The sequence below is a fragment of the Saccoglossus kowalevskii genome, chromosome 2 (assembly GCF_978046115.1).
Source record: "Saccoglossus kowalevskii chromosome 2, keSacKowa6.1, whole genome shotgun sequence".
NCBI lineage: Eukaryota > Metazoa > Hemichordata > Enteropneusta > Harrimaniidae > Saccoglossus > Saccoglossus kowalevskii.
In genome coordinates this window covers 7,628,034-7,640,070 of record NC_140642.1, presented here as the reverse complement: position 1 = coordinate 7,640,070, position 12,037 = coordinate 7,628,034, and the positions used below count along the sequence as shown (strand labels likewise).

Genomic DNA, 12,037 nt, shown 5'->3' with positions numbered 1-12,037 from the left:
TCATTACCGAGAAACTTGACCTCAAAGTTGGGGTAACTTTTCACCAGCGGCTTTTAACTGCTCTGTATTTTTTTTTGGCTTGGCTAATTTTGTTCATACTTGACAGGCAGGTTGGACCGTCACTAATTGAAAGAACATTCTCGCTCACTGCTGCCATGGCAACAGCCAGAAACTGATTTTTGTATACTTTCGCCCCAAATTTATTACCTCCTACCAGTCTTGTAATTGCAGTGTATATGATCATGTTTTTTCATTTTTATTTTGGCACACTGGTAAGAGATCACCAGCGCCAACATTGTTACACTGTATCAACTTAGTCCCAACGCAACTATGAACTATGAATGAACAGTAAATGCTGCCTTCAATCAAGAAAATACTATTGCAAAACGGTTGGAAATAATAAATTTAACAGCAGAATACAATGACAAGTTACTTCTAAAGACTGAACGTTTTTTTTTTTTGCGAACTTCGTATACGGGGCCCGGTTTTAGTTATAAACTGACGTTAGCTTCACGTTCATGTCCTACCATGGCAACAGCCGAAAATATGATGTTGCTTGTTTTTGACCGGAGCGGAGCGGATTGCCAACCAGCCTACCGGCTTGTTTTATAATTCCCACCACCAATTAGACCATGTCACAGCATTTCGGCTACTTTTCCAACAAATCCTAAATCACTCGATAATTTTGTGTACTTTACATTTGTACTATGATTACATTTTAAGTTACGATAATTTTAATGCATACATATACACTCACACAAATACTTCCAAAATAAGAGAAATTAGGATATAGCCTTGACAAAAAGGCATTATTTTTCTTTGTCTTAATATTGCATTTTTTTTTATATCTGTGTAACTTCATGTGGAAATCCTGATGAAATGTAAAGTTCAGTTCAGTTCACAACTAACGGTTTTGCAATATTAGAGGTTGTGAACTTGTCCATGGAGGCTGCAAATTAATAAATATTGTATTCGCTGACATTTATTTTGTAGTTTCCACAATATCTTTTTGACTCCCCTGTGCGAAGCACAAAAAGGGAGTCTTTGCAGTTGTGTCTGTCTGTCTGTGTGTCTGTCTGTCTGTGTGTCTGTCTGTCTCTGTGTGTCTGTTCCACTGATATCTCAAGAACCATACATTGATTTTTGATGAAACTTGGTGCATAGATGCTCTGGGCCAATGCGCAGATTTGATTAGGTTTTTGTGAAAATCCATGCATATTAATTACCTAATTTGCATGATAATTAGTTGATTTTTAGCCGTTCCATGACTGTTCCATTGATATCTAAAGAATAACTCATTGGATTTTGATGAAACTTGGCACACAGATGCTTCAGACTAATGCGCAGATTTCATTAGTTTTGGGTAAAAATCTGTGCAATATTAATCACCTAATTTGCATAATGATTAATCAATTTTCGGCTTTTCCACTGATATCTCAAGTAGTAATCTTCACATTTCAATGACACTTGGTACATAGATGTCATAGGACACTGCACAGACCTGATAGTTTTTAGGGTAATATGAGTACTTAATAATTACCTAATTTGCATAATTAATTAATTTTCAGCTTTTGATATTTCAAGTAGTAATCATCACATTTCAATGAAATTTGGTACATAGATGTCATATGATACTGCACAGACCTCATAGTTTTTAGGGTAATATCAGTACATATTAATTACCTAATTTGCATAATTAATTAATTTTCAGCTTTTGATATTTCAAAAAGTAATCATCACATTTCAATGACACTTGGTACATAGATGTCAGAGGACACTGCACAGACCTGATAGTTTTTAGGGTAATATGAGTACATATTAATTACCTAATTTGCATAATTAATTAATTTTCAGCTTTTTGCCTGATATCTCAAGTAATAATCATCATATTTCAATGAGACTTGCTACATAGATCTTCTAGGACTATGCAGAGACCTGATTCGTTTTAATTGAATATAAATTACTTAATTTGCATAATGTTCCACTGATATATAAATAACCCCGAATTGGATTTTAATGAAACTTTTAAAGAGAACTATGCAGAGACCCAATTAGTTTTTGGTAAATATTTATGCTTATTAATCACCTAATTAACATAATTAATGTTGTAATAACTGTGCTGCCCTGACAGGATATCACTAGTTTTTATAAAAACTCTATTCGATATTATGCTGTTCCTTCTGCATGCTCCCCCCTGGGGTTTTCTGTCATGATTTGCTCTACTTTTTCCTAAAGTTGTCTATTGTCCTTTAGTTCCATTGTGTGTGAAAATTGTTATTTTTTCTTTAACTATTAGTTTTATCACATCTCATTTTATTATTAAATTCTGTGTTTTAGAAATGTTAGCTGTTCGTATTTGCCCAGACATCTTTTAAAGCATTGAAACATGCAACAAAAGTAATATTTGGTTTCTGGTACCAAATGCAGTGTTAAATTTATTTGGGCTTTTCCTTATTTCTATGATAATCAGTCCTCCAATTTTCGTTCAAATTTCACGTCCGAAGTTCTGTAAACCAGGGATTTATACGACACTGTCATAAACAGATAGTGGTACAACACTGGTTCCGAGCGCATACATGACAATGCTTTTGATTAATGTCAAATACTAGTAGTTGTACTGTTTGCCACATACTAGTATAGATGTACACCATTTTGCAGTAGTAGTTCTAGTTCAAGTTTTATCGGCATTGTCATTCAAATATGAGCCATAGTCTTTGAATTCATTGAATTCCACAGGGCTTTCCACTTCATTCCACTGTAGTCCTGACCAATCGGTCTCCTGATAGACCTTGGAAAAGCAAATGGTCCTTATGATTCTTATCATTTTGAATACAGCGACATGACATTACAACACTAGACGGGTAGTCTGCAACTCCTGTCTGGTTTGTGTATGGCTATTTCGAGTGGAGAATACAAAAACACACATTTTTCATGGAAAACAACAATATAATCACAAATATTGAGAAACAGCAGCAATTAATTTTTATAAAAAAATATATAAAATATTTACGCTCAAATGCCATATTCATTGTGAAATACAAGTCTGAAAATAAGTGAGCTCGAACCTGAGTCTCATTCTTAAGTAATTTTGATGTAACGACAGAGATGATAAGTTATAATTATGACTTTGTGGTCGGAAAACGTGAATACTTTACTGACTGTTTGGGGACGTACAACTACTTGAGATTACAATCAACAGTATCAGCTGTAAAATATTTTGATTTCAACACTTTTCGATATTAATATTCCAATTGCAAATACTCCTGGACCAAATATCACCAATCCTAGACAAAATGTGACAAATAGAAGGCGAAATGTTCTAGACCAATGTGACCAATCCTAAATGCGGCCATACTAGTTCTACATCAAACAAATGACGCCAACTGTACACCAAACGTGTCTAATATAAATCTGATATGTCTTATTCAAGCCAAAGTGTGGTCGATCCAAATGTGGTCAGTCATACACCATATGGAAATGATTTTTACTTTCGTGTATAACACCGGCCACATTTTTTATTAGCGTTTTTCTATACCCAGTGTCTGTATGAAAGATTACCCTGATATGTAATAAATGCAGTATCTGTGGTTCTTGCTTTACCAATAGCCAAACATCACCGAACAGTTCTGTAGTGTCGTTAGTGATTTGGCATCGTCTTCGGGTGTCATCGATTCGCCAATCCTATGTCTGATTGCTTTTCGTGAATCAACTAACACACATGTCATGTTTAGGTTGCCTGTGCATCGATGTATAGCGAAGAAATTATATTTACTTATAATAATAAAGTGAGTCATATCAGATGATGGAGACGTAACACCTCTAGCATTGTTCATATTGATACAAAACTATGAATTCAAAAGAGGATCACAATAGAAATGTTAATTAATTATCAAGTGTAATTTTAGGATATTTATTATGGTAAGAGATGGACGACAGTAGCCGGAGAGTTGTAACTTAAATGGGAAAAATGGTTAATGTTTACAATAGTAGTTATACACAGGTATACACGAAAAAACAATGGCTTGTATATAATCTATCTAATAGATTGGTACATAACTGTAAACATTAAATTGTTTTGTTACTGTACTACAATGTAATAATAATATGATAAGATAAGATGTTATATAATATAATATAGTATGGTATAACAAGATGTGATATGATTTAAATACTTTACAGCCGTCAGCTTGGACATTCAGTTGTGAGACATGACAAAATAAACGGTGTCAGCGATAGATTTCGCGAATGAAAGAACAAAATAAACGCTATCAAAGGCACCAACCACGCGCGTTGGAAATAAATAGAACGCGTTGCGACGAGAAATCTCGCCTGCATCTTTCACTCACGCAAACGCACACACATGCTATTTCCGTATATTGAATACGTTGGCAACGGAAGGGAAAGTTTAAATCATCTTTGTATTAACACAACTTTAAAGCAACAGTCTCACACTGAATATATGTTTATCAATTATTAAACTAAACATTCAATGAAGCAGACTGCGACGGTTAAGACGAAAAACATGTGACAGTACGATTATTCTCGTCTACTACACGCCCGGGAACTACACGTTCAAGTATCCAACTTCCCAAACAAAACATGATTAGTATCAGCAATAATTTCTAGTACTAGTATTGCCTGGATAATTGCGTACTATTAGTTGACATCAGACATATACAGGATTTGTTTAACAATGTATCAAATTTCAGAAAGAATATTAAAATAAGTTGGGATGAATATGAATTGATTATCCATCTTTTGAAAAATCAGCTAAACAGTTTACCACCACGATTGTGGTGAATTGGCGAGTTATCAACGAAGACGACCGGACGTCTCCGGTCATGAGCTGGCCGGTTCGAATTTATCCACTTTTACAGTGATGAATATTGCGTTCGAGTTGAGTTACTAGTAATTACAAGCTTGATTTGCATTTTTTTGTGGTGTTTTTCGTCAATGTATTAAATATAAGTGCGTTGGGAAATAGCATTATTATAATGCGTGAGTGAAAGACGTTGGTAAGACTGTGTCATAACGCGTTCTATTTATTTCCAACGCGCGTGGTCGGCGCCTCTGATTGCGTTTATTATGCTATTTCCGTATATTGAATACGTTGGCAACGGAAAGGAAAGTTTAAATCATCTTTGTATTAACACAACTTTAAAGCAACAGTCTCACACTGAATATATGTTTATCAATTATTAAACTAAACATTCAATGAAGCAGACTGCGACGGTTAAGACGAAAAGACAAGGCTAAGACGAAAAACATGTGACAGTACGATTATTCTCGTCTACTACACGCCCGGGAACTACACGTTCAAGTATCCAACTTCCCAAACAAAACATGATTAGTATCAGCAATAATTTCTAGTATTGCCTGGATAATTGCGTATTATTAGTTGACATCAGACATATACAGGATTTTTTAAACAATGTATCAAATTTCAGAAAGAATATTAAAATAAGTTGGGATGAATATGAATTGATTATCCATCTTTTGAAAAATCAGCTAAACAGTTTACCACCACGATTGTGGTGAATTGGCGAGTTATCAACGAAGACGACCGGACGTCTCCGGTCATGAGCTGGCCGGTTCGAATTTATCCACTTTTACAGTGATGAATATTGCGTTCGAGTTGAGTTACTAGTAATTACAAGCTTGATTTGCATTTTTTTGTGGTGTTTTTCGTCAATGTATTAAATATAAGTGCGTTGGGAAATAGCATTATTATAATGCGTGAGTGAAAGACGCTGGTAAGACTGTGTCACAACGCGTTCTATTTATTTCCAACGCGCGTGGTCGGCGCCTCTGATTGCGTTTATTTTGTATTTGTATTTTCGAAATGTATCACTGCCTGCGTTTTTTTTTTGTTATGTCTCGCAAGTGAACGTCCAAGCTGACCTTGTTTTGGCTGTATTTATTCTGGATAAAATTTCAAATCATCGTAAAATGTCATGAAAATATCGATATCTCAAAATATTTATCTCGGATCTGTAGTATTATTGCAGAATAGTATCCTACATTTAATTGCCGATCACATCGAATGCAACGAATATCAAGTGAATAAAAAAATGATGGCATTCATTCATCCTTTAAGACAAATTATGCAAATTAAGGCGGGCTACCACAATATGACCTCTGCTAATATTTCTTATTTCCGGCAATCAATATATTTCTGCAGAACATTAACTTTATTTCCATGTGTAACATGTACTTGTTGAGTATAGTGTGATTAAATTACATAAATTCCTTTTTTCTGTAAAAAGAAGTAAAAAAATGACGTAATGTAAGCGGCATGTGGTACTATAGTTTAAGTTTAAGCAATTATATTCAACCATTCACTACTATGTATGCATAATATATGCAGCATTGAAAATTGTCGCAAAATGTCAATATTTTACTGCTTTAAACATGCAAGTTATAAGTTCAACAATACACCCATTAAAAACGAATAATTCAATAATTATCAGACTAAGAAACACGTATCTGCACAAGTCATGTGACATTTCGTATGTATTCAGTGTATATAGTATTCCAACATTAGAAGTTTCAAGCTTCGTCCACTTCTTGGCACGAACACAACGGAAAGTTACAACATGGCTGTCTAAATGGAGACCAGATCACTGTTTTATAAAAGGTAAACTGTGGTTCAACTGGTACAATTGTCTTATTGTGGTTTTCAATGGCTTCTCTGGTACGTTCTATGATATCTCTCACATCATCTGTTATCTCCAGAGGGCGTTTTTCTCCGGGATCATTGGTTAAGTCAAAGACTAACGGAGGATCATGTTTGGTTACGTGCTCTTCACTGCATCGACATAACCACAGACAACCCTCTGTTCCCGGTGTCCTATTTGGTGTCCTGTAAACTACTTTGAAAGTTGAACCGCCTGCAATAAATGAAAAACAAACAATGATATTTAGTTTTCGTAAAAGGCATGATTTATATAGTAATATATTGACATTATTCGTTTTGAATTGAATATAGAATTGAATAAAAATGAATCACGTCACAATTTATTTTGTTGCCCTGGCAACAGTTTTATCTGCCTCAATTCCCACTGTTTTACATAATTAATTCATATAAACCGTTCTTGTTATCATTCCAGTAAATTATGTTTCTATTTACACACATAATTCCTGTATTGTTTTTGCCCACAGTGACTGTGTAATTATGTTGCATATGCCTGCATAATGAACTAGACTTGTGTTATAGATGAGAACTAGTTTCATCCATTATCGACGATATTAAGATTCATCTTACCGTACTTAGGGCGATATGTAACGCCGTGTATCCAAACCCCACAATACATGAAAAGAAATTCGTGTGGCGGCGCTGTTGTCATTCCAGAGACCAATTCCAGGATGTTCACGCCGTCGATGATGATATCACGTGGCAATTGAGCACCTGTTAATGCAACTACTGTAGGTACGAAATCCATACTACTCGTAAGTAATGATATTTCACTCCCTGCAGGAATCAGTGTTGGGTATCTGGCAATGGTAGGAACTCGTATCCCTCCTTCCCATACTTGGCCTTTACCACCTAGTATATAAAAGATTACAAATAAGCAAATAGTAGGTCAATGGAGCAGTGGTTAATACTGACATCTCCGTCGATGATCTAGACTGTAGTTGAAAATCACATGATATAATCAGTTTAGGTGATGCGTATATCTCAGTGAGCTTTTCATGATATTCTGTAAAACATTGAAATAGCTACATGCCATTTTTAGCGAATTTCACTCAATACATGAATTAACTAAATCTTAATTTATCTAAAATGGCAACAATCTCATTGTGAGAATATACTTTATTCCAAATTAGCGACATCTTGAATTAGTGAAATTACAGATTAGCTAAATTAGATAAAATTACATGCTAGCTAAAAAGACGTATTTTACAGTATAGTAGATTTAAGTAAACGATGTTACTGGCTGTTATTTGCTGCCTGGTGCTACAATGTATTATTGGACGTATGTTAGCTATGAAGGCCGTCTTTTCAATCTTAGTAGTTTTCCACTATATATTACAACTCGCTGTTATACACACTAATGATTTTTGTTCTACGATTATTTTAATAAATAAGAGCTTTACCCTTTAGGTAACATAACGTTTATACTACCTTTATATATTCCATTCCAGCCTCCTTCTCGTTCACCAACTCGACCTGGTTTGACTGATGTCTCCTCAAGTTGACCTCCGTGGTCAGACATAAAGTATACAAAGGTATTATTTCGAAGTCCAAGTTCGTCTATCTTACCAAGAATTTTTCCAACACTCCAGTCCATTTCTTCTACATTGTCTCCATACTGTCCGTGTTTACTTACTCCAGTAAAGTTCTTGGATGTAAATAATGCAGTGTGTACTTTTAAATACGATATGTAAAGTAAAAATGGTCTGTCCACATTGTCGGTCAAAAAAGACTGGGCTTGTTTGGTCAAGCGAAGGGTCATGTTTTCTAATTGCATGGGTTGTTCTATGACGTCATAGTTTTTCATTAACAAACACAGAAATCGGGGGAACATATAAGGATATATAACAAACAGTAGAATAACAATTGTTCCGACAACGAATATGAACTTAAGAGGTTTTCCAACAATAGCTCCTAATATCTGGACGAGTGAAACCGCGGTGTAAAACGCCGCCGTATAGGCGGAAAGGGTCTGGTAGTATTTGTCGTTAAGTATGCTGACTCGGCCATTCGACGGATTGGCACATTCGTTGAGATTTGTTAGCGGTGTACCGTAGAAATAATCAAATCCTTGATTTAGTGGATGAAATTCGTTGTTTTGTTCTTCACTGTGTATTCCCAAATGCCATTTACCTAAACGAACAAAAATATATTTGAACGTTGAATGTTTTATAGTGGTTTGACTTTTGTACTTTCAAGTAATATATACTGCATATTGATTTGAGCAATGTTTGTTAAGGATGAGTGTTGGTGTCGACAGCTGGGTGTCGTGAGAGCTAGCCCGAAATGACATCCCGCTAACGCGTGGTAATACCTACTTTATACTACATGTTGTTACTTCAATTTAATTAAAGTAGTAGACCAAGTCATCAAATAATTTCCACCATCTGTTCACACTGTTCATTCACACTGACCACACCTGTTCACACTGTTCATTCACACTGACCACACCTGTTCACACTGTTCATTCACACTGACCACACCTGTTCACACTGTTCATTCACACTGACCACACCTGTTCACACTGATTTCACTGCCTTGTAACTAAAACTTCACTGCTTACGTCACTACCCTCTTAACAATATCATTTCGGGCTGCCCTGAGCTGTTTCACTGTTGCTACTAATTTAATTTCGTCTATATCGTCAGGCAATTGGCTGACAATACAATGAATAAATGTAAAATAAATAAATACATGATTATTTTTTCTGCATCTGAAGTTACTGAAACCAAACGTGAATGAATGAATGAATGAATGAATGAATGAATGAATATGACGTGGAGTAAAAAACATACCTAATATTGCCGTAGCATAACCAACATCTTTCAGCATTTCTGCAATGGTAACTTCCTGTGTCGGCATTCCAGCACTACAACCTGCACATATAAACGCTGAACTTGTTCCCAAACCTACAACCATGTAAATATCGACAGTTATCAAATATAACAACTAATATAATATTTTGATAATCGACAAGTTGCTAACAATCTTTAGATTAGAAATCATTTGGTAAACAGTCAGACACTATTTTTTAAATCAAGATGTTTTAAAGAATTGTTTGAGGCTTTTTGTCTGTGTGAATGTCTTTAGATGTTTAGTGCTTTTATGTCGTGTATTTATACAAGTATTTGTAATATATCAGTAATGTGTTTTCTCGAGGACAATACGTTAACCTCGTCAAAGAAAGTTTAATAATAATAATATTAATAATATTAATAATAATAATAATAATAATAATAATAATAATAATAATAATAATAATAATAATAATAATAATAATAATAATAATAATAATAATAACAATAATAAATTATTATAAAGTTATAATTGTTAACATATGCCGTGAATGAATACGTAAATCATTTCACGATGTGTCCTGGATCGCAGGATATAGGTTAAAGTGTCTTATAATACCTGATCTGATTGGATACCTTCCAGTCAGAAAAGCTGCACGACTGGGGGTACAGATAGGTGTTGGAACTATATTGTGTGTCAGTTTGACACCTTCACTGGCCAACAAGTCAATATTTGGAGTCCGGATAGTATCGTTGCCATAACAACCAAGATCACCAATTCCCAAATCATCTACCATGAATATAAGAACATTTGGTTTTTGACTGGTTTCAGTTGAGATTGCCAGGTTAAATGAAAACAGCGCCGCTAACGTCAGTTGAAAAGTAATGGTGACGTACATATTTAGTGGCATCTGAGAAAACAAAAAAAAACATAATACATAATATATTACGAACATAATTCAAAGGTAATACAAACATAATGCACAAATCATACAAATATGCTATAACACATTGCAAAAGACATACAAACTTAATACAGATATATTAGGAACATAACGCGAACATAACACATATAGATATATTAAAAATATAATACAAATATTATGAACATAATGTAAAAATCATATAAATATGTTATGAACAAAATACATATATTTTCGAAACATAATACAAATATATTACGAACATAATGCAAATGTAATACAAACATAGTACAGATATATTATGAACATAACGCGAACATAACACATATAGATATATTAAAAATATAATACAAATATTATGAACATAATGTAAAAATCATATAAATATGTTATGAACAGAATACATATATATTCGAAACATAATACAAATATATTACGAACATAATGCAAATGTAATACAAACATAGTACAGATATGTTACTAAAATGTCAAAGAAGACATACACTTCAACTCCAAAAAATGCCGCCACCAAGAACAATTTCATGTGACCCCCCCCCCCCCGCCTACCTTCAGTTGAATGTTATTGATTTTGGGGTCGATTTTACCTAAACCCTGGAGCGACTGATTTTGCTGCTTGTAAGCTGCAAGTATTATAAATCATTACTCGTAAGTTTCGTTGATTACATTTGCATTCAAACATTTATCATACAGTGTTCTGTACCTACCTACTTATTTCTGGTCTCGGATTATTGGGGGCCGCATGTACAATCACTGGTTCATCGTTAATGGCTGAGACACGACACGTTGTGGCAATGTGAGCGATGCAGTTCAAAGTACACGGTTAGGGATCAATCTGCCAGTGTTATATCGGCTTCAACATTTGAATTACAATTTTAATTTTACAAAGGTGGCCTCAAATTACATTAAACACGTGACATTTCCACTGAATATAGTGAAACTACATGATGTTGACTATAGGGTGGACAAATTAATATAGTTGAGTAACATCACAGAATTGAGTAGTCTCGTACTATTAACAGCGCCACCAATTCCGTAGCCGAAAAACAGGTACAATACCCCCCCCCCCACAAAAAGAATATCACTTTGACCGAGCTTACCTTTGACCTATAATTCCTGAATGTTGATAACAAGAAAGGCAACACTGACGATAAAAAACATTGCTATTTTTTTACCGCAGCGAGTTAGACATTGGTTCTCATAACTTAATGTGCAAATTTATATGTACCAATCAGTATTAGATTGATATCATAGAGCCATATGAATGATATAAAAATAACATTTTCAGATTATCAAATGATAAGTTAGTTTGAACAATGTTATAACGTTGCTGTGACTGAATGCATACACTATTGTTACAATTGTACTATTATTTTTCATTAAAAACATAATGAATAACTACAGAAGCACATATAACACATACATTGTATATTCATTGGAGTTGTGTAGACAAACTAAATGTCAACCATTTGAGCGAAACAATTCAGGTAATTCTTTTGGGGTATGTAGTTGTCTAGTAGATTAAAAAAAAAATGCGCGTCCTCGGTGGGTTTGAACGATTGTTACATACCGGGGGCCAGATCTTCGGAACGGTTTATACATAGAAG

At 34.4% G+C, this 12,037-nt stretch overlaps 1 protein-coding gene across 1 annotated transcript; it reads right to left on the bottom strand.

Annotated features, from left to right (window-relative positions):
* Nucleotides 1-6,172: 6,172 nt before the first annotated feature.
* LOC100375822 (steryl-sulfatase-like) lies at nt 6,173-10,388 on the bottom strand. Its single transcript, XM_002735727.2, has 5 exons — nt 10,109-10,388; nt 9,490-9,603; nt 8,126-8,827; nt 7,265-7,546; nt 6,173-6,890 (listed from the first exon to the last, which is right to left on the bottom strand). Exons 1-5 carry the CDS (start codon nt 10,386-10,388, stop codon nt 6,550-6,552), a joined length of 1,719 nt encoding a protein of 572 aa, XP_002735773.1. The 3' UTR covers nt 6,173-6,549.
* Between the last annotated feature and the right edge of the window lie 1,649 nt (nt 10,389-12,037).